Source organism: Scyliorhinus torazame, chromosome 25 (genome assembly GCF_047496885.1).
Source record: "Scyliorhinus torazame isolate Kashiwa2021f chromosome 25, sScyTor2.1, whole genome shotgun sequence".
NCBI classification, from domain to species: Eukaryota; Metazoa; Chordata; class Chondrichthyes; order Carcharhiniformes; family Scyliorhinidae; genus Scyliorhinus; species Scyliorhinus torazame.
Genome location: NC_092731.1, coordinates 21,647,476 through 21,665,370, shown reverse-complemented (window position 1 = coordinate 21,665,370; position 17,895 = coordinate 21,647,476). Strand labels below are relative to the sequence as shown.

General features: G+C 45.1%; 1 protein-coding gene across 1 annotated transcript in view; it reads left to right on the top strand.

The window, feature by feature from the left end:
* Window positions 1-14,816, top strand: part of LOC140402399 (heterogeneous nuclear ribonucleoprotein L-like) — a 61,396-nt gene extending 46,580 nt beyond the window's left edge. Inside the window, exons 13-14 of the mRNA XM_072490152.1 lie at window positions 11,688-11,783; window positions 14,425-14,816. Coding sequence (XP_072346253.1) covers window positions 11,688-11,783; window positions 14,425-14,471 — 143 coding nt within the window. The 3' untranslated portion in view covers window positions 14,472-14,816. The remainder of the gene's footprint in view (window positions 1-11,687; window positions 11,784-14,424) is intronic.
* Window positions 14,817-17,895: the final 3,079 nt, after the last annotated feature.

Sequence of the window (17,895 nt, the reverse complement as noted above, 5' to 3'; positions counted from 1 at the left end):
GCATCTGACCCCTCCACGCCCTCCGGGAGACCCAGAATCCGCAGGTTCTTCGGGTGTATGTAGCTGTTACAAGGGGGCATAACTATAAGATTTGGGGTGGAAGATATAGGAGGGATGTCCGAGGTAGGTTCTTTACTCAGAGAGTGGTTAGGGTGTGGAATGGACTGCCTGCTGTGATAGTGGAGTCGGACACTTTAGGAACTTTCAAGCGGTTATTGGATAGGCACATGGAGCACACCAGAATGACAGGGAGTGGGATAGCTTGATCTTGGTTTCGGACAATGCTGGGCACAACATCGAGGGCCGAAGGGCCTGTTCTGTACTGTGCTGTTCTATGTTCTATTGCTGGGTGTTTAATTGTAGACATGGCCCGTGATGAAATTTCACATTTTAAAAAATCAGCAGATTGTTAGGAAGTGTCTTAAGCGCAGATATACTTCGATAGTCGCGTGTGGTTGTTCCACTATTTGACTTTTATTTATACTGAAAGAATGTAACATTACATCCCTGGTGTCCAGCTTCAATACTCTCATCTGATTTATTTTGCTGGACCTTTTCTACAGCTTTCTAGCAACAGTTACTTTCCTAGTGTTCAAGGAAGATTCATATAAACAACCATTTTATTTGCTGTATGGGGTTTCCTCTGGTGATTGTACTCTGTAAACTTGTCTTTTGGTGGGGTACAGTTGGTTGGCCATGAAGTCTGTAATGTATTTTTTTTACTGGGATGTGGGAGGCAGTAACAAGGTTGCCTGTCCCTAAAAGCACTAAACAATCTGTAATATGGCATAACTTCATGTAATTTCACTGACATCTTTTTATTGTGAATAGCTACAAATGGCACTAGTTGAAAACTGTTCCAGGACTTGGTTGCCAGCAAGCTTAATCAAGAGTTCTGGCTATTTTTATAGCTGCCTTTGTACTGCGTTTGAGGCGAGAGTGGGAGAGAATAATATGCTCTTTGCAACCCGGTGTGAATGTGCGTTTTCATTGAGGCGGGGTTTCTAAAACAAATTGGTGTTGCTAGCATGAGTGAATCCAGTAAATCCACTCCAGATTTGCGACTTGAGATCTATGAGGAATCAGCACTTGAATCCTGCTGAAAAGAAAAATCAAAGCAGCCAGTGGCCACCTCCCTGTCCTAGTTTAAAGAAAGAAGGCAATATAGATGGTCTGGAATGCATGTGTTCAATCCAGATGGAAAAACAATGACTTTACATTGTGACAGTAACTCTCTTTTGTTCTCTTAGAAGGTCATGCGTCTGTGGAACTCTTACCCAGAGAGCGATTGAGTCAGAGTCATTGAGTATTTGTACGGCAGGGGTAGATATATTCTTGCCTAACTGGGAGCCAAAGGGGTATCTGTGGTAGGTGGGGGATATTGGTGTTGAGGCCATTAATTCGATCAGCTATGATCTTATTGAATGATGTGGAGATGCCGGCGTTGGACTGGGGTGAGCACAGTAAGAAGTCTTACAACAGGTTAAAGTCCAACAGGTTTGTTTTGATATCACTAACTTTCCTCAGGTGAATGAAGAGGTATGTTCCAGAAACACATATATAGACAAATTCAAAGATGCCAGACAATGCTTGGAATGCGAGAATTAGCAGGTGAATAAATCTTTACAGATCCAGAGATGGGGTAACCCCAGGTTAAAGAGGTGTGAATTGTGTCAAGCCAGGACAGTTGGTAGGATTTCGTAGGCCAGATGGTGGGGGATGAATGTAATGTGACATGAATCCCAGGTCCCGGTTGAGGCCGCACTCGTGTGCGGAACTTGGCTATAAGTTTCTGCTCGGCGATTCTGCGTTGTCGCGCGTCCTGAAGGCCGCCTTGGAGAACGCTTACCCGGAGATCAGAGGCTGAATGCCCTTGACTGCTGAAGTGTTCCCCGGCTGGAAGGGGACATTCCTGTCTGGTGATTGTCGCGCAATGTCCGTTCATTCGTTGTCGCAGCGTTTGCATGATCTCGCCAATGTACCACGCTTCGGGACATCCTTTCCTGCAGCGTATGAGGTAGACAACGTTGGCCGAGTCGCACGAGTATGTACCGCGTACCTGGTGGGTGGTGTTCTCGCGTGTAATGGTGGTATCCATGTCGATGATCTGGCACGTCTTGCAGAGGTTGCCATGGCAGGGTTGTGTGGTGTCGTGGTCACTTATTGAATGGCAGAGCAGGCTTGAGGGGTGAAATGGTCTACTCCTCCCAATCCTAATTCGTGTGATCTTCAAAAGAAGTCACAGCTGTTATGTACGTTAAGGATTTGATTCCAGTATGAATTCTATTGTGGCAACTCATGGCTGGAAGGTTGGTACTACTTCATGCATATAATACTTTGGAGTTGTGCGGAGTCAAGTAGGCTTGAATAATAAAAAGCAAACTAATATTGACTTTTCAAATTCTGACCAAGATTGCAACAAAATAAACCTTGATTTATTCCTATTCATTTCAATTCTAGTTCATTATGACTGACTGGGCCGAGCAGAGTAAACTATTAGTTGTAATAATGAGTTAATAGGGACAAAGCTGCATTAATCTATATCCAAATATTAGTCCTGTACCATTCTGTTCTTATGACAAAGCTGAAACATCAACTCTGTTTTTGTTTTTGTCTCTGTCTCTACAGAGGCTGCATGTCCTGCTGGGTTTATCCAGCTTTTTATTTCCGCTTTCCAGCATCCACCGTATTTTCCTTTTGAATGATTAAATACTGAGAACAGAAATGAAATCCAGTTTCACAGCTGTGTATGAAGAAGCTTCTTTTGTGTTTCATGTGGGTTGCTGAGCGAGATAGTAGGGTAAATCTCCCCCTTTCTCCACATCTCTCTATTGTCTGCAACAAGATGTGTGTTTTTAGAGGGAGTGTTATGATTTTCAACAATAAAGCAGAAGAAAAGATCCTGTTTACTCACCCCCTCAGGAATGGAAACACAATGAAACTCGCTCCCTCACGCACATGGGCACACAAGTAAAGATAGATTCTGGAAGCAAAGCATGCATTTATGTTTTCGGCAGATACACAAGAAGTGTATCATGTGTTCTGACTTTCGGTCCATTTGCGATGCACAGATTACAGACTGGATGGCTGCACTCTTGTGGTTTTGGATCAAAGGAAGTTGGAAGCCTCTGGTTTTCCAGAAGACGTCATGGCCAAGTTTCTGCAGTCAAATCTTTGCCGGTGAAGACCAGTTGGTCTCTTTGACTGACCCTCACACTGCCTGGGTGATTGGTTGTTCAGGCATGCTTGTGTTCCTACTGGACGAATGGTCCTATAGGTTTCCAGGCTGACTGGCCTCTGGCTAGTTCTTGGAATAATAAGATTTGTCATCTGAAGTTGGTTTTGATTATGTGACCACATGGTCGATTCTTCTATTGCCCGCACAATACGTTAGAAGCAGTGATACAGCAGACCAAGGCAGGCCAGCAGCACGGTTCGATTCCCGTATCAGCCACCCCGAACAGGTGTCGGAATGTGGCGACTAGGGGCGTTTCACAGTAACTTCATTCGAAGCCGACTTGTGATAAGCGATTTTCATTTCATTTCACAACGGGGAATGAACAGTGACAGTTCTCACCTACTTATGATAAACTGGTTACTTCAACTCTTTGTTACGGGTCTGGTCTTGCAGACATTGAAAATGAATGAAAATCGCTTATTGTCACAAGTAGGCTTCAATGAAGTTACTGTGAAAAGCCCCTAGTTGCCACATTCCGGCGCCTGTTCGGGGAGGCCAGTACGGAAATTGAACCGTGCTGCTGGCCTGCCTGGGTCTGCTTTAAAAGCCAGCTATTTAGCCCAATGTGCTAAACCTTCCTACATTGTGGGGCTGTTGATTTTGAGTTTAGGTAAACACCCAATCGATGCTGTAAATTTCAATTTCATTTCTTTTTCTATTGGTTATGCATTTTTAATGTTTTTTCAAAAGAGAGTATTCCACCCCCCCACCCCCCCCAGTCATTTGCATTTCAAGACTTTCCAGTGACCTGTAATTACAAAAGGTAACCTGACCAGCAGCCATCTTTGTAGCACATTGTTGTCCAAGTCAATTTCAAAAAGACGACATTGCATCAAGTCAGTGTCTTGAAGGTTAGAAATATGACCGACTGGATTCTCCGGTTGCCGACGCCGAGATCGCATTCGGTGACCGGCCGGAGAATCCAAGTTTCCGATGAAGTCGGGGGCAGTGCCGCTTTCGCAAAGCTCCGCCCCTTAAAGCAGACCCTCCAAAGCAGCGTACTCTGAGTACGCTGCGCCATGTATCCTCAGGACAGCGACCCGGTACGCTCGACCGCGCAGACCCATTTTCCGAGGCAGGAACTGCAAGCAAGGCAACAAATCCTCCATACACACACCGACCAGAGTGAATAACTTAATTGGACACAACTATTCCCTTAACACTGCATACTGTCACCGTCTCCCAGGCTTGAAAAGAAGCAGTCACTCCAGGAAGCATGGAAACCGTGCAGGTCTGCAGGTGAGAATGAAACAACGCGGCCCCAAAGCCCCTCGCTTACTGCCTAGCTAACGTCCAATCTCCAGAAAACAAGCTAGACGAACTTAAAGCCAGACTCACTTTTCAAAGAGAACTGAGGGACTGCTGTGTGCTCTGTTTCAGGGAGACATGGCTCACCCCTGCTTCACCGAACTGTGCCCTACAACCAGAGGGTTTCTCAATCCACCGTACGGCGGCCTCAGGCAAGGCAAGGAGGGTGGGGTCTGCCTCCTAATCAACACCTCCTGGTGCCTAGAAGTAGCAACACTGGCGAGTTTCTGCTCCCCAGAACTAGAATACCTGACTCTAAAATGCCACCACTACTACCTTCCGCGGGAGTTCAGCTCCATCATCCTGACGGCAGTTTACATCCCACCCCATGCGAACGTGAAAATCGCACTGGACGAAATATTCACCACAAATAGCCTTGAAACATCCTGGACCACTGCTACACAAATATCAAACATGCCTACCGCTCTATTGCCCACCCACACTTTGGCAAATCTGACCACAAGGCTGTGCTGCTCCCGGCGTATGAGCAAAAACTGAAGCGGGAGAATCCGTCAAAGAAAGTTGTGCATTGTTGGTCTGAGGAGTCGGATGATCTACGGGATTGCTTAGAGTCAGTGGACTGGTCATTATTTAAAAACTGCGACCAGCCTGAACGAGTACGCTACTACAGTAACTGGCTATTTGTAAGTGTGTAGAAGACCGTGTGCCAAAGAAACAAATCTGCGTGTTTCCCAACCGGAAACCCTGGATGAACAGGGATGCCTACTGCTTGCTGAAGTCTAGGTCTCAGGCATTCAAGTCAGGCGACCCTGACCTATACAAGAAAGCCAGATATGATCTAAGGAGATCCATCAAAGATGCCAAAAGACAGTACCGGACTCGACTCGAGTCCCAGGCTAGCCACACGGACCCCCGCCGACTATGGCAAGGTCTGCAAGACATAACAGGCTACAAGATGAAGGCGTGTAAAATCGCCGGCTCCAACGCACCCCTCCCTGATGAGCTCAACGCATTCTATGCACCATTTGAGCAAGAGGTCAGCGAGAGCAAGCCCTCCACCCCAGAAGCCTCAGATGAACTTGTACCTGAGATCACCACTGCAGACATCAGAGCAGCCTTATCTAAGAAGGTCAACCCACGGAAAGCCACTGGCCCGGATGTGGTACCCGGACCGGCACTCGGGTCTTGCGTGGATCAGCTGGCACGGGTATTCGCGGACATCTTCAACCTCTCTTTACAACAATCCGAGGTCCCTATCTGCTTCAAGAAGACGACCATCATCCCTGTACCAAGAAAAAGCCAAGCAGCGTGCCTTAATGACTAACTTCCAGTGACTGACATCCATCATCATGAAGTGCTTTGAAAGGTTAGTCATGGCACGAATCAACTCCAGCCTCCCGGATTGCCTTGATCCACTACAGTTTGCCTACCGCTGCAACAGGTCCTCAGCAGACACCATCTCCATGGCCCTGCACTCTACCCTGGAACACCTAGATAACAAAGACACCTATGTCAGACTCCTATTTATCGACTAGGCTCAGCCTTCAACACCATCATTCCTATGAAAATCATCTCCAAACTCCGTGGCCTTGGCCTCGGCTCCTCCCTCTGCGACTGGATCCTGAACTTTCTAACCCACAGGCCACAATCAGTAAGGATAGGCAACAACACCACCTCCTCGATCATCCTCAACACCGGTGCCCCACAAGGCTGTGTCCTCAGTCCCCTACTACTCTTTGTACACCTATGACTGTGGCCAAATTCCCCTCCAACTAGATTTTCAAATTTGCTGATCACCACAGTAGTGGGTCGGATTTCAAACAATGACAAGACAGTACAGGAATGAGAGAGAATCTGGTGAACTGGTGCGACGACAGTAATCTCTCCCTCAATATCAACAAAATGAAGGAGATTGTCATCGACTTCAGGAAGCGTAGTGGAGAACATGCCCTTGTCTACATCAATGGAAACGAAGTAGAAAGGGTCGAGAGCTTCAAGTTTTTAGGTGTCCAGATCATCACCAACCTGTCCTGGTCCCCCCATGCCGACACTATAGTTAAGAAAGCCCACCAACGACTACTTTCTCAGAAGGCTAAGGAAATTTGGCATGTCACCTACGACACTCACCAACTTCTACAGATGCACCATAGAAAGCATTCTTTCTGGTTGTATCACAGCTTGGTATGGAGCCTGCTCTGCCCAAGACCACAGGAAACTACACAGGTCGTGAATGTAGCCCAGTCCATCACGCAAACCAGCCTCCCATCCATCGACTCTGTCTAAACTTCCCGCTGCCTCGGAAAGGCAGCCAGCATAATTAAGGACCCCACGCACCCCGGACATACTGTCTTCCACCACCTTCCGTCAGGAAAAAGATACCAAAGTTTGAGGTCACGTACCAACCGTCTCAAGAACAGCTTCTTCCCTACTGCCATCAGACTTTTGAATGGACCTACCTCGTATTAAGTTGATCTTTTCTCTACACCTTGCTATAACTGTAACATATTCTGCAGTCTGACCTTCCTTCCCTATGTACGGTATGCATTGTTTGTACAGCATGCAAGGAACAATACTTTTCACTGTATACCAATACATGTGACAATAATCAAATCAAAGGACACTGCCTGAGGCCCCCCCCCCCCCGCTCCGCCCCGACTTGCCAAATTCCTGATGAGGTGGGTCTCTCATGATCTCACCCGTCCCCGATTGGAACTCTGCGTGGCGGCTGCGGACTCGATCCAGCACCGCCACAGTCGGGGGATTCCTTAGTAATCTGCTTTTTGTCATTCTCACGTGGGCAGGCAGGATTGTTTAAGGCATGTGTTTTGACTGCCTTTATCTCTGCTAAGTCACTTGATGTTCCTGATGTTGGGAGGTGTGCGTTGAAACCACTTACACACATACACCTGTCCTGCTTTCGGTTATTCCTGTTAGTGACAAACTATTAACTGTTTGCAGCTCCTGCCTTCCTCACTGCATAATTGCCTACTGCTTCCTCCATTTGCTCAAACCTCTTTACCCCTCTCTCTCTCTCTCTCTCTCTCTCTCTCTCTCTCTCTCTCTCTCTCTCTTTCCCTCCCCCCAAAAAAAAACAATGATTCCTGCACAGGGAGGGTTCCTGGGGCTCATCGCAAATGATCATTCTTCATCTCAGAATGTTGAATTTCAGCAAGCTATTCAACAGTGGCCAGCATCCTGGCCACATTGTCCACACTGCACACCTTCCATCAGGATTCTCCAGATGATAATATGGAATGGGGAACGATAATCGATTTATTCAGGCACACAGCCTGTTATCACTCCACCTGAGATTAGTTGACTTTGCACAAACCAGCGGCATGCTTTTTGAGCTGCTAGGGAATTGGCAATGTGAGCCTTGAATTAGATGGTAAAAAGTGGGGGTCAGATTGGATTGTTAATCAAAATTTAAATAAATCAGTGAGCTCTACTCTAGATTGACATCTGCACAGAACGTTTCAGTGTTTATAGCAAAGTCTGTTTACCATTCCTCCAACTGCTGTCTCATAGCTACCTTGGAGTTCAGAGCCTGATTAGAATCAGACCCTTGTTGCAGGCTGTTTGGCTAATTCAGAACATGTCAGTGCAACCTAAAAGCAGATCATATCCCCTGCCCTCTTTTAAGCTAGTGTGCTTTTTTGTGTAAACACATTAACACTTACTGTGATTCAATCAGTGTTTCTGATGCTGATTGACTATGGGGGGCACCACTGCAGTGCTTCACTTCCCCTCTAATGTCCACACGAGTGCTCTCCAGAAGCGTTCACTGGCAATCAAGTCTTAATTTCTGCCCTACTCGGGCTGAGGTTCTAAGGCTAAAAGTGTAAAAGCGAATTACTGCGCATGCTGGATCTGAAACCAAAGAGAAAATGCTGGAAAATCTCAGCAGCTCTGGCAGCATCTGTAGGGAAAGATAACGTTTCGAGTCCAGGTGATCCTTTGTCAAGGCTAGAAGTAGCTCTTTAACACAAAAGCAAAATACTGGCAATGCTGGAAATCTGAAATAAAAACAGAAAATGCTGGATAAACTCAGGTCTGGCAGCATTGGTGGAGCGAGAGAAATAGAGTTAAAGAGTCAAAAATAGAGACTCTGGATCATATGGACTTGAAATGTTAGCTCCGTTTAAGATCGCAGAAAGGGTCCAAGAAGGAAATCAAGCCTCCCAGTATTGCAGTTATAGAACAATAGAACATTACTGCGCAGTACAGGCCCTTCGGCCCTCAGTGTTGTGCCGACCTGTGAAACCACTCTAAAGCCCATCTACACTAATCCATTATCGTCCATATGTTTATCCAATGACAATTTAAATGCCCTTAATGTTGGCGAGTCCACTACTGTTGCAGGCAGGGCATTCCACGCCCGTACTACTCTGAGTAAAGAATCTACCTCTGACATCTGTCCTATATCTATCTCCCCTCAATTTAAAGCTATGTCCCCTCGTGCTAGACATCACCATCCGAGGAAAAAGGCTCTCACTTTCTGCCATCTTAAATATTCTGTCAGACCTGTTGAGTTTACCCAGCATTTTTTGTTTTTATTTTCACGCTTTGAATCTGTAAACCAGCAGAGACCCATTTATTATAATCTTTTTATAATGATCTTTATCGGCTTACATTAACACTGCAATGATGTTACTGTGAAAAGTCCCTAGTCGCCACACTCCGGCGCCTGTTCGGGTACACGGAGAATTCAGAATGCCCACATTACGGGACTTGTGGGAGGAAACCGGAGCGCCCGGAGGAAACCCACGCAGACACGGGGAGAACGTGCAGACTCCGCACAGTGACCCAAGCCGGGAATCGAACCTGGGACCCAGGCGCTGTGAAGCAACAGTGCTAACCACTGTGTTACCGTGCCGCCTACTCATTCGTTAACTGGAATTCGAACTGTATGCTCCATTCTTGATATGCGGATATGAACTCCTGCATATCTTGTCGAGCTATTAGTTTAGCTGCTGTTGATTTATGTCTGAGAGGAATAACCTTCAGCTCAGGAGCAAAAAGGGAGGCATTAGATTATTTTACTGTCTGGGAGAGAGACTGGTTCAAATGTGAAGAAAAAGTAGCAGTTGCTAATGTTGGTTCCTTATGTTTGAATCTGGATTAAGTTCCCAAATGCCACATTTCCAAGTGCTTAGTTCGTGTTAGTGGTGAATTGTAAGTGTGATGATAAGTGTGGACCTTCATCCATAATTGCTTTGTGTAGCAAAATGGAGAAACAACTAACGTTTCTAGTTCATATATTATAAGCAGTGAGAGAAAAGAAAGAACAAATGGGGCAGTCTTAAGTGGGATAGAGGGTAGGGACTGCTGGAAATGCTCAGCAATGGTTATTGGCCCAATAGGTTATGGTTGAGTCTCTCCACAGATGCTGACCGACCTGCTGAGCATTTTCATCATTTATTGTTTTTCTTTCTGATGTTTTATTGGAGGGTAGAAATGATTAAATAAACAGAAGGATGATGGTCCGGGACAAAAGGGGTGCTGATGGTTCGGACAAGGTGTTGAGTGGATATAGCACCAAAACTGATAAGAGGTAAAGGTTTCCATGACCTTGAATTGTGCTGGAGAAATGTGGGTAGACCTCAGGGGTGCAGACCACCTCACTGGCCTTTCTGCCCCTTCCACCAGCTCAAACCACCTGCAATCAAGGTGGCATGACTGCCACCAACCTCCATAAGCAGCACCAGCTGTCTGAGAAAATTACAACGGTGACTAAGATCTAAAATTATTAACCTCTGTCAAGGCCTGAAGAGTATAAAACATCTGGCAGAAATATAGCTGCTGGTACTTGCATTGAGCAACTTTGGTTCCATATAAGAGGCCAGGGATAGAGTTCAAAGTGGGATGGGGAATTAAGGAATTGGCATCATGTTTGGGGACTAATAGATATTCAGCAACATAGAGGAGACCATATTTGTAAGCAGTGTCAAAGTATGTGAGAAGTATGAATAACTTTCTGCAACCAGAAGGATTTTTGGGGGCCCTGGTTGGTGATAAATCAGCCATGATTGAATGGTGGAGTGGACTCGATGGGCCGAATGGCCTTCCACTCCTATGTCTTATGGTCTTATAAGGGAGGAGATGGAAGAGTGAGCCAGTGTACCACAGTCCAACCTGTTCCTTTTGCTTTGCTAAAAGGGAAGGGGGAAGATGTGTTTGCTTGTAACATAATGCTGGAGATTCCAAAGGATGTTCATTAAATATAGAGCCTCTTGAGTGGAAGATAATCCTGTCATGGTTTTTTGGGAGAGGAAGGATGTGGTTGGGTGTAGTGCAGTCCACAAAATGGGACAGATATGATTGAAGGTCAGGTTGGCCACAGTGGTAGGGAATCCTCAGCTGCAGAAGCAGGAACGTGTTTTGGAAGTACTCGTGTGGATGAAGGTGCATTGTCTGAACAGATCTGATTGAGAAACAGGGAGAATAGAAACCTTACAGAAAGCGAGGAAGTATTATTCAAGGTAGTTGTGGTAGCCAGCGGCTCATAGACCGCCCACCAAAGTCTTCCATAAATGGAAGGAGAGAGAGTTTGAAGAAGGGATGAGTCCGAGATGGACCATTGTGAGGGAGGGGATGCAAATTAGAGGAAAATGTAATGAAATTTTCCAGTTCAGAGAACAAGAGAGAGCATGAAGTGGCGCAGAACTAATCACCAATGTGCTGGAATAAGAAGCTATGGAGAGAACCTGAGGAGGACTGGTTTATAAAAAAAAAAAAAAGAATGTCCTATGTCCTATAAAAAGGCAGGCATTGCTTGAACCCATCCAGGTTCCCAATCATAAGTTGAGCATCATTTCCTCTTTCTCACATTTTCCCATGGCGACCTAAATTGAAAGTATTGAAACCCTAAAGCTTGTAAATTGCCTAATCTTGAAATAATTCAGTTGTGCTATTTTACGGTTACCGGCCACTTGCATGGAGCCCATCACTGATTAATAAGGATTGGGCTGTTTTGGTGCAGCGGTGTGTTCAGTGGGCTGCTATTTGTTCGGATTGCGCTCAATTTTAGATTTAAAATCAGGAGGTTTTGTTTGGCAGCATCAGTTTTTTTTTTTAAAATGCTATTGTTCAAACAAGGTGCCAGAAATGAAGTTTAAACCTAACCAACTTGCACACAAAAGAAAAACGTTGATAACTTTCCCAAATTCTCAATTTGTAGACGAGAAGAGTTCTTCCGGTCTCCTGGAATACGAATTGAAAAGTGATGCTTTTGAGGCACTGGTTATGCTTAATCACTACAGGCTAAAGAATCCAGGTATGTTTCTTTAAATGAAGTGTGAAACTGGTGCAGCAGTGTTTAACCTAAAGGTTCTGTTTCGCAAATATTAATTCCGGGACATGCTGCTTTGTCGTAGCTAAGCTGTTGCTAACATTGGGCTAATAACCTTATTCCTATCCTACATATTTTTAACCTTTGGCTCAATGACCCGCTACAGATTGTGGGCAGTGGAAGATGTGAGACGTGCGTATTGGTACTTAAGCACGAAAAATGGATGCATTTAAAGGGAAGCTAGGTCAATTATTATGGAAAAAGAGAAAGGATCTGCTATTGGGATGAGATGGAGAGTAGGAGAAGCCTAATGTGAAACGTGAATGGGCTTTTTGAGCTGAGTGGCCTGTTTCTGTATATATCCTGTATAGAAGTTCGACTATGAAATTTACCATCCAAAAATAAATGGAATCGCATTCTCTTCTATTCTCTTGTGTACACCAGTGCTGGGCTTGGCTTCTTCTTGTTGTATCTCACTTGCATTTGAGAAATCAAAGTATTTGGGAAGTTAATTGTATAAATTAAGGATAATAATAAACGGGTGAAGCGCATTCATCATTCCAGCACATGGAGCGATGCATTTATTGACATGGGTGGCGAGTAGGGTCAGGAGCACAAACATTCACTCCCTCCACCACCCCCACACAGTAGCAGCAGCGGGTGACACTGCAAGATCTCACCAAGGCACCTTAGGCAGCACCTTCCAAACCCACAATCATTACTATCTAGAAGGACATGGGCAGCAAATACATGGGTACACCACCACCTGGAAATTCCCCTCCCAAGTCGCTCACCATCCTGACTTTGGAAATATATCGGCTGTTCCTTCACTGTCGTTGGGTCAAAATGCTAGAACTCCTAATAGCACAGTGGGTGTACCTGCACTATGTGGACTGCAGGGATCAAGAAGGCAACTCACCACCACCTTCTCGAGAGCCATTCTCGGGGGCAGCACAATAGTTAACCCTGCCTCACAGTGCCAGGGACCTGGGTTTATTTCCGAACTTGGGTGGCTGTGTGGAGTTTGCACGTTCTCTGCATGGGTTTCCTCCTGGTGCTCCGTTCTCTTCCCACAGTACAAAAGATGTGCCGGTTAGGTGGATTGGCTGTGCTAAATTGCCCCTTAGTATCCAGGGGTGTGTAGGTTAGGTTAAGGTACTATTGGGGTAGGGCGGGGAAGCGGGCTTGCTGTTTCAGACGCTCGGTGGAGACTCGATGGGCGGAATGGCCTCCTGTTGCACTGTAGGGATTCTGTGATAATTACGATGGGCAACAAATGCTGGCCTAGCTAGCGAAGCCCACGTCCCGTAAAAATGAATTTATAAAAAAAGTTTCACTTTGCAAATAAATGTAACAGAGTTAAGATTGATTTCTGGTTGTTATCCTTCAGCAAAGGTTGTGGTTGCGGGGGGTCAGGCATTTGAGGGACCTGGTGGTTTCCATAGAATGTACCCTAGTGCATTTGTTAAGTCTCTTCAGCTGAGAAACATGCATATCCCTGGTTCGGGAACTGCACTGACTCTTGCGCTAGTGAGATATAGGTGGATTGGGCTTTGAGCCATGATCCATTGTTACTAACCAGAGCCCCAACAAGTTTGGAGATTTATTGCAAGGGGAGTGGAGTATAAGCATAGGCAAATTGTGCTTGAAATTGTTGCTGAAACCACATCTGGAGTACTGCATACAGTTTTGGACTTTTTATTTAAAGGGGTGGTCGGGGGGTATCTCCTTATTTAAGGAGGGGATAGATTTGCATTTCAGAAAAGGTTAACGAGTTGATTCCTGGGTTGAAGAGGTTGCCTTATGAGGAAAGATTTGGAAGATTCAGTTTAGATATATTTAAAATTTAATTATCTTATTGATAACCTGTGAAATTCTGAGGGCCACGGCAGGGTAGATGTTGAGAGAATGTTTCCCCTCTTGGGGAATCCAGAACTGGGGACAATTTTTGAATGAAGGGTTCCTCGTTTAAAATATGAGAGAATTTCTTAGCATCCTGAATCTTTACAATTTTTTACCCTAGCGAGATATGGAGGTGTGGTCATTGAATATATATCCATGGCTGAGCTGCACAGATGTTTTAACTATATGGGAGTTGAGGGTTGCGGGGAGTAGACAGGAAATTGGAGTTTTGATTGAATGGCAGAACAGGCTCGTGGGGTTGTGGAGCCTACTCTTTCCTGTTTTCTTATTCTCTCACATCTTGGTTGGGCTGGAGAGGGCGCAATGGATCACAGGAGGTCTGGGTGGTAGTCCTTTGGTAAAGTTTAGATGCATGCTAGAGGGGTAGTTAACAGCTTGGGATTGGGCCCTGTGGCTAAATACTTGGCCACAAAGATGTCTATCAAACCGGCAGTTAAGCGTGTAGAGGGGAATAAAGATAGCCAAAAGACGCGGTTTGTTTGGAATTTCACTTCCAAACCTGAAACCAGCCAATCGGCTGTGTTTGCCCGCACTGTTATCTGCACTCACTAGTTAACTGGTGTGGCCTTCGGTAATGCATTTACACACCTGCTTTGTTATGGAAACAGAACACCTGTTTAATTTAATGGCTGCCCTCTTTACTAATGCTGAGTGACTTTTTTCTCCCCCGGTTGAATTTTCTGAAAATTCAACATTTAAACAGATGGACCTGACCTGTTCACGCTGAAGCTGTGTTTCTCGACTGCTTAACAGGACCCTGAGCTGGGAACAGACACAACGAGGCTGATCATTGCTTTTGATGTATCTGGTTTTGTTACAGTGGTTTCTTTTTGTGTTGCTTTTGTTTCCTTTTAACGCTGTAAAGTGTGGTGACCCATGGAATGGAATTGGTATGTTTTCCATTACAAGGGCATTTTATTTTTTAGCTTTCCCCAAGAATGAATGGTTAGTGAAATGTGGAACGTGACCGTGTTAGTGGTTAGTGTATACAAGCATTTGTTTGGACTTGTTTAATTATTGGAAGATTCCTGCACTGCATAGAACTGTACACGATTGTGTTACAGCTACAAAGTATTAATAAAAACAATTATTTTAGTCTTTGTGAATCCTTGTTTCTTCAAATATACCATAGAATAGTATATGTTCATAGCTTTTCCAACAGCCTACTCGACGTGCGTACATTCTTCTTGGAAATGCAGGACAGTAGAAATCTGTATTAAATAAATAAATAAAAGCTTACTGTGACATTCTGGATACAAGCCTTTTCCTTCAAACTGAAGGCAGAAAAATTGAGAGGTTAGACTCCATGGTGTGAAACCATTGGGGAAGAAGGTAGCACACCGGACTAGTACTCCAGAGGCCCAGACTAACCCTCTAGGAACAAAGGTGCAAATCCCACCAAAGGCATTTGGTAAAATTTAAATTCAGTAAATCTGGAATCGAAAGCGAGTCTCTCCGTAACGGCAACCATGAAACTCATCGATTGTCGGAACTGGGTCACTAATGCCCTTTAGAAGAGGAAATCTGCCATCCTTACCCAGTCTGGTCTACACGTGACTTCAAACCCTCACCAGTGTGGTTGACTCTTGATGGCCCTCTGAAACGACCAAGCAAGCCACTCTGTTCAAGGGCATTTGGAGGTGAGCAAAGAATGTTGGCCTCGCTAAATAAAAGTGGCGGAGAATATATTCTGATGCAGTCACAAAGAAGGCCCTGTGATGATAAGATCAGTCAAGTGGGTAAGACGTGATAATTAAATAATTGAAAGAGAAAGCTCCAAACTGCAATTGAAACCCTGTGAATCTGTCAGACTCTGGTCCCATGAAGGTTTGCCATCTCTGCAGTCTACCCTCTCCTTTGGGAGCAAAATACTCCATATCCAGGAGCTCCAAAGTATCCAGTGGAAAGATGAGAGATATTCTTGAAGTTTGTGCTGAGCCCTGTTGGGATGTTGAATGAGACCATGGCGGGCGGGGGGGGGGGGGGGGGGGGGGGGGCAGCAGCAGCAATGTCGGAGTGGGAACGGCAGTAAGAATTGAAAGTAGCAAGTGCAGGGGATCAAGGTCACGTTTGCAGAGACGAGTTATTCAGCAAAGTGGTCAACAAATCCATTTGGCCTCCTGATTTGGAAATAGCTGCACCATGAACAATGGAACCCTGTATTGGTTTGGAGAAAATTGTTCCTAATTGCTGTTACGTGGGAAGGGTTTGTTACCCTAGGTGGTCATGTGGGAAATGGGCAAGTATTCATCTTCTGTTTGGAAGGTGCCAGTGAATGAGTGAGGGTGGGGAGAGTCGAAAATGCTTGGGGGGCGGGGGAGGGGGGTGGGGAGGAAAGAGACTTGCATGCAGAGATTCTTAAATTTATAAAATAGAAGCAAGAGGTTATCTTGGTGGCCTTTGAGACATCTGGCAGCAGATGAAAAATAAAAGCTGGTACGAATGTTGATTGTCATGACCCATCTGGCTCACTAATGTCTGTAGGGGAGTAAATCTATTATTCTTAACTTGCCTGGCCTGCATGTGAATCCCAGACCTACAGCAATATGGTTGACTCCTATTTGACAAAAGGTCATCTGGACTTGAAACATTAGCTCTTTTCTCTCCCTACAGGTGCTGCCAGACCTGCTGAGATTTTTCAGCATTTTCTTTTTGGTTGACTCGTGTATGCCCCCTGAAATGGCCCAGCCAGTGATGTCCACATCCTAGGAATGAATTTAAAAAAAAAAAAAAATTGAACAAATATCCCTTAGCCACCCCATGTGGAACAGGCATGTGAAGCAAGGAACTAAAGATTCCACCCTAACTCAGGCGGGACCACACTAATGTGGTAGATATCCACCTCCAGGCAGTCATGAGACTTCTGGAACATGAAACCAACATAACCTGAGTGACTACCTGTATGACTGCGTACTGATTCTCTTGATATCTGCTCAAAAAAACACCAGTGGCTAACAGTTAACCCAGTCACTCCAGTTGACATAGGACCACAAATGGGGGGGGAAAAATGAATTTGCCTGAAATCCCATTGTCCCAACTGAAATGCATTTCACAGTCTACAAACTGACCTCTCGATGACTCATCTCATGGTTGACTGCAAACATCACCACACTGTAACCTGGTAACTGACCCAAGGGTTGAGGCCCCAGGTTTCGACCTTGCATGGAAAATCTGGATAACCCTCAACTGCTGAGCCAGGGAAGGTGTGGCCGTGTCTGCCACAAGTGGAACATGAAGAACGGCTCAAATGGTGACTGCAGCTATCCAAGTCAGATAAATGGTGACAGCAGCTATCCCAAGTCAGATAATTGTCCATGTACTGAACCTCTACCCTGAGATTTATTCATGGTTGTACCACAACTATGTGTCACACTACGAAGTCTTACAACACCAGGTTAAAGTCCAACAGGTTTGTTTCGATGTCACTAGCTTTCGGAGCGCTGCTCCTTCCTCAGATTCACCTGAGGAAGGAGCAGCGCTCCGAAAGCTAGTGACATCGAAACAAACCTGTTGGACTTTAACCTGGTGTTGTAAGATTTCGTACTGTGCTCACCCCAGTCCAACGCCGGCATCTCCACATCCTGTGTCACACTGTCAGCGGCAGTTGTTGCATGGATTGTTAACCCCGACCGTTAATTATAACTACTTCCCCATCCGTACAAAAAAAAATTACTCCAGTGTGCCACCTTCAATTTAAGACCTATGCTCTAGAACTTTGTCACCAAATGCCTATGTTGCTCCTATCTCTCTTTATATTTGACCAGGCTTTTGGTCACATCCCCGAATATTGATGTAACTAGGTATCATTATTTTGTCTGAAAGCACTCCTTGGGATTTAAAGAAAAAACTGCTCATTGATAAGTTAATATTGAAGTGATTTGGGAATGACAAAGCATCATTAATTACAGACGGTCTGCTTTTAAAGGACATTAAGAGGGATCTGGGTATCCTAGTACAGGAATCACAAAGATAGTATGCTGGTGATTAAGCAGGCAATTAGGATGTTGGGGCTTAATTAAAGGGAAAGTTTTACGACAACTGTATAGGTCCTTGGTGAGACCACATCTAGAGTACAGTGTACAGTTTTGGTCTCATTTTTTATTCCAAGAGATCTAAATAGCATTTAAAGAGGAAACCGGAGACGATTCACTCCACTCATTCCTGGAATGAAGGG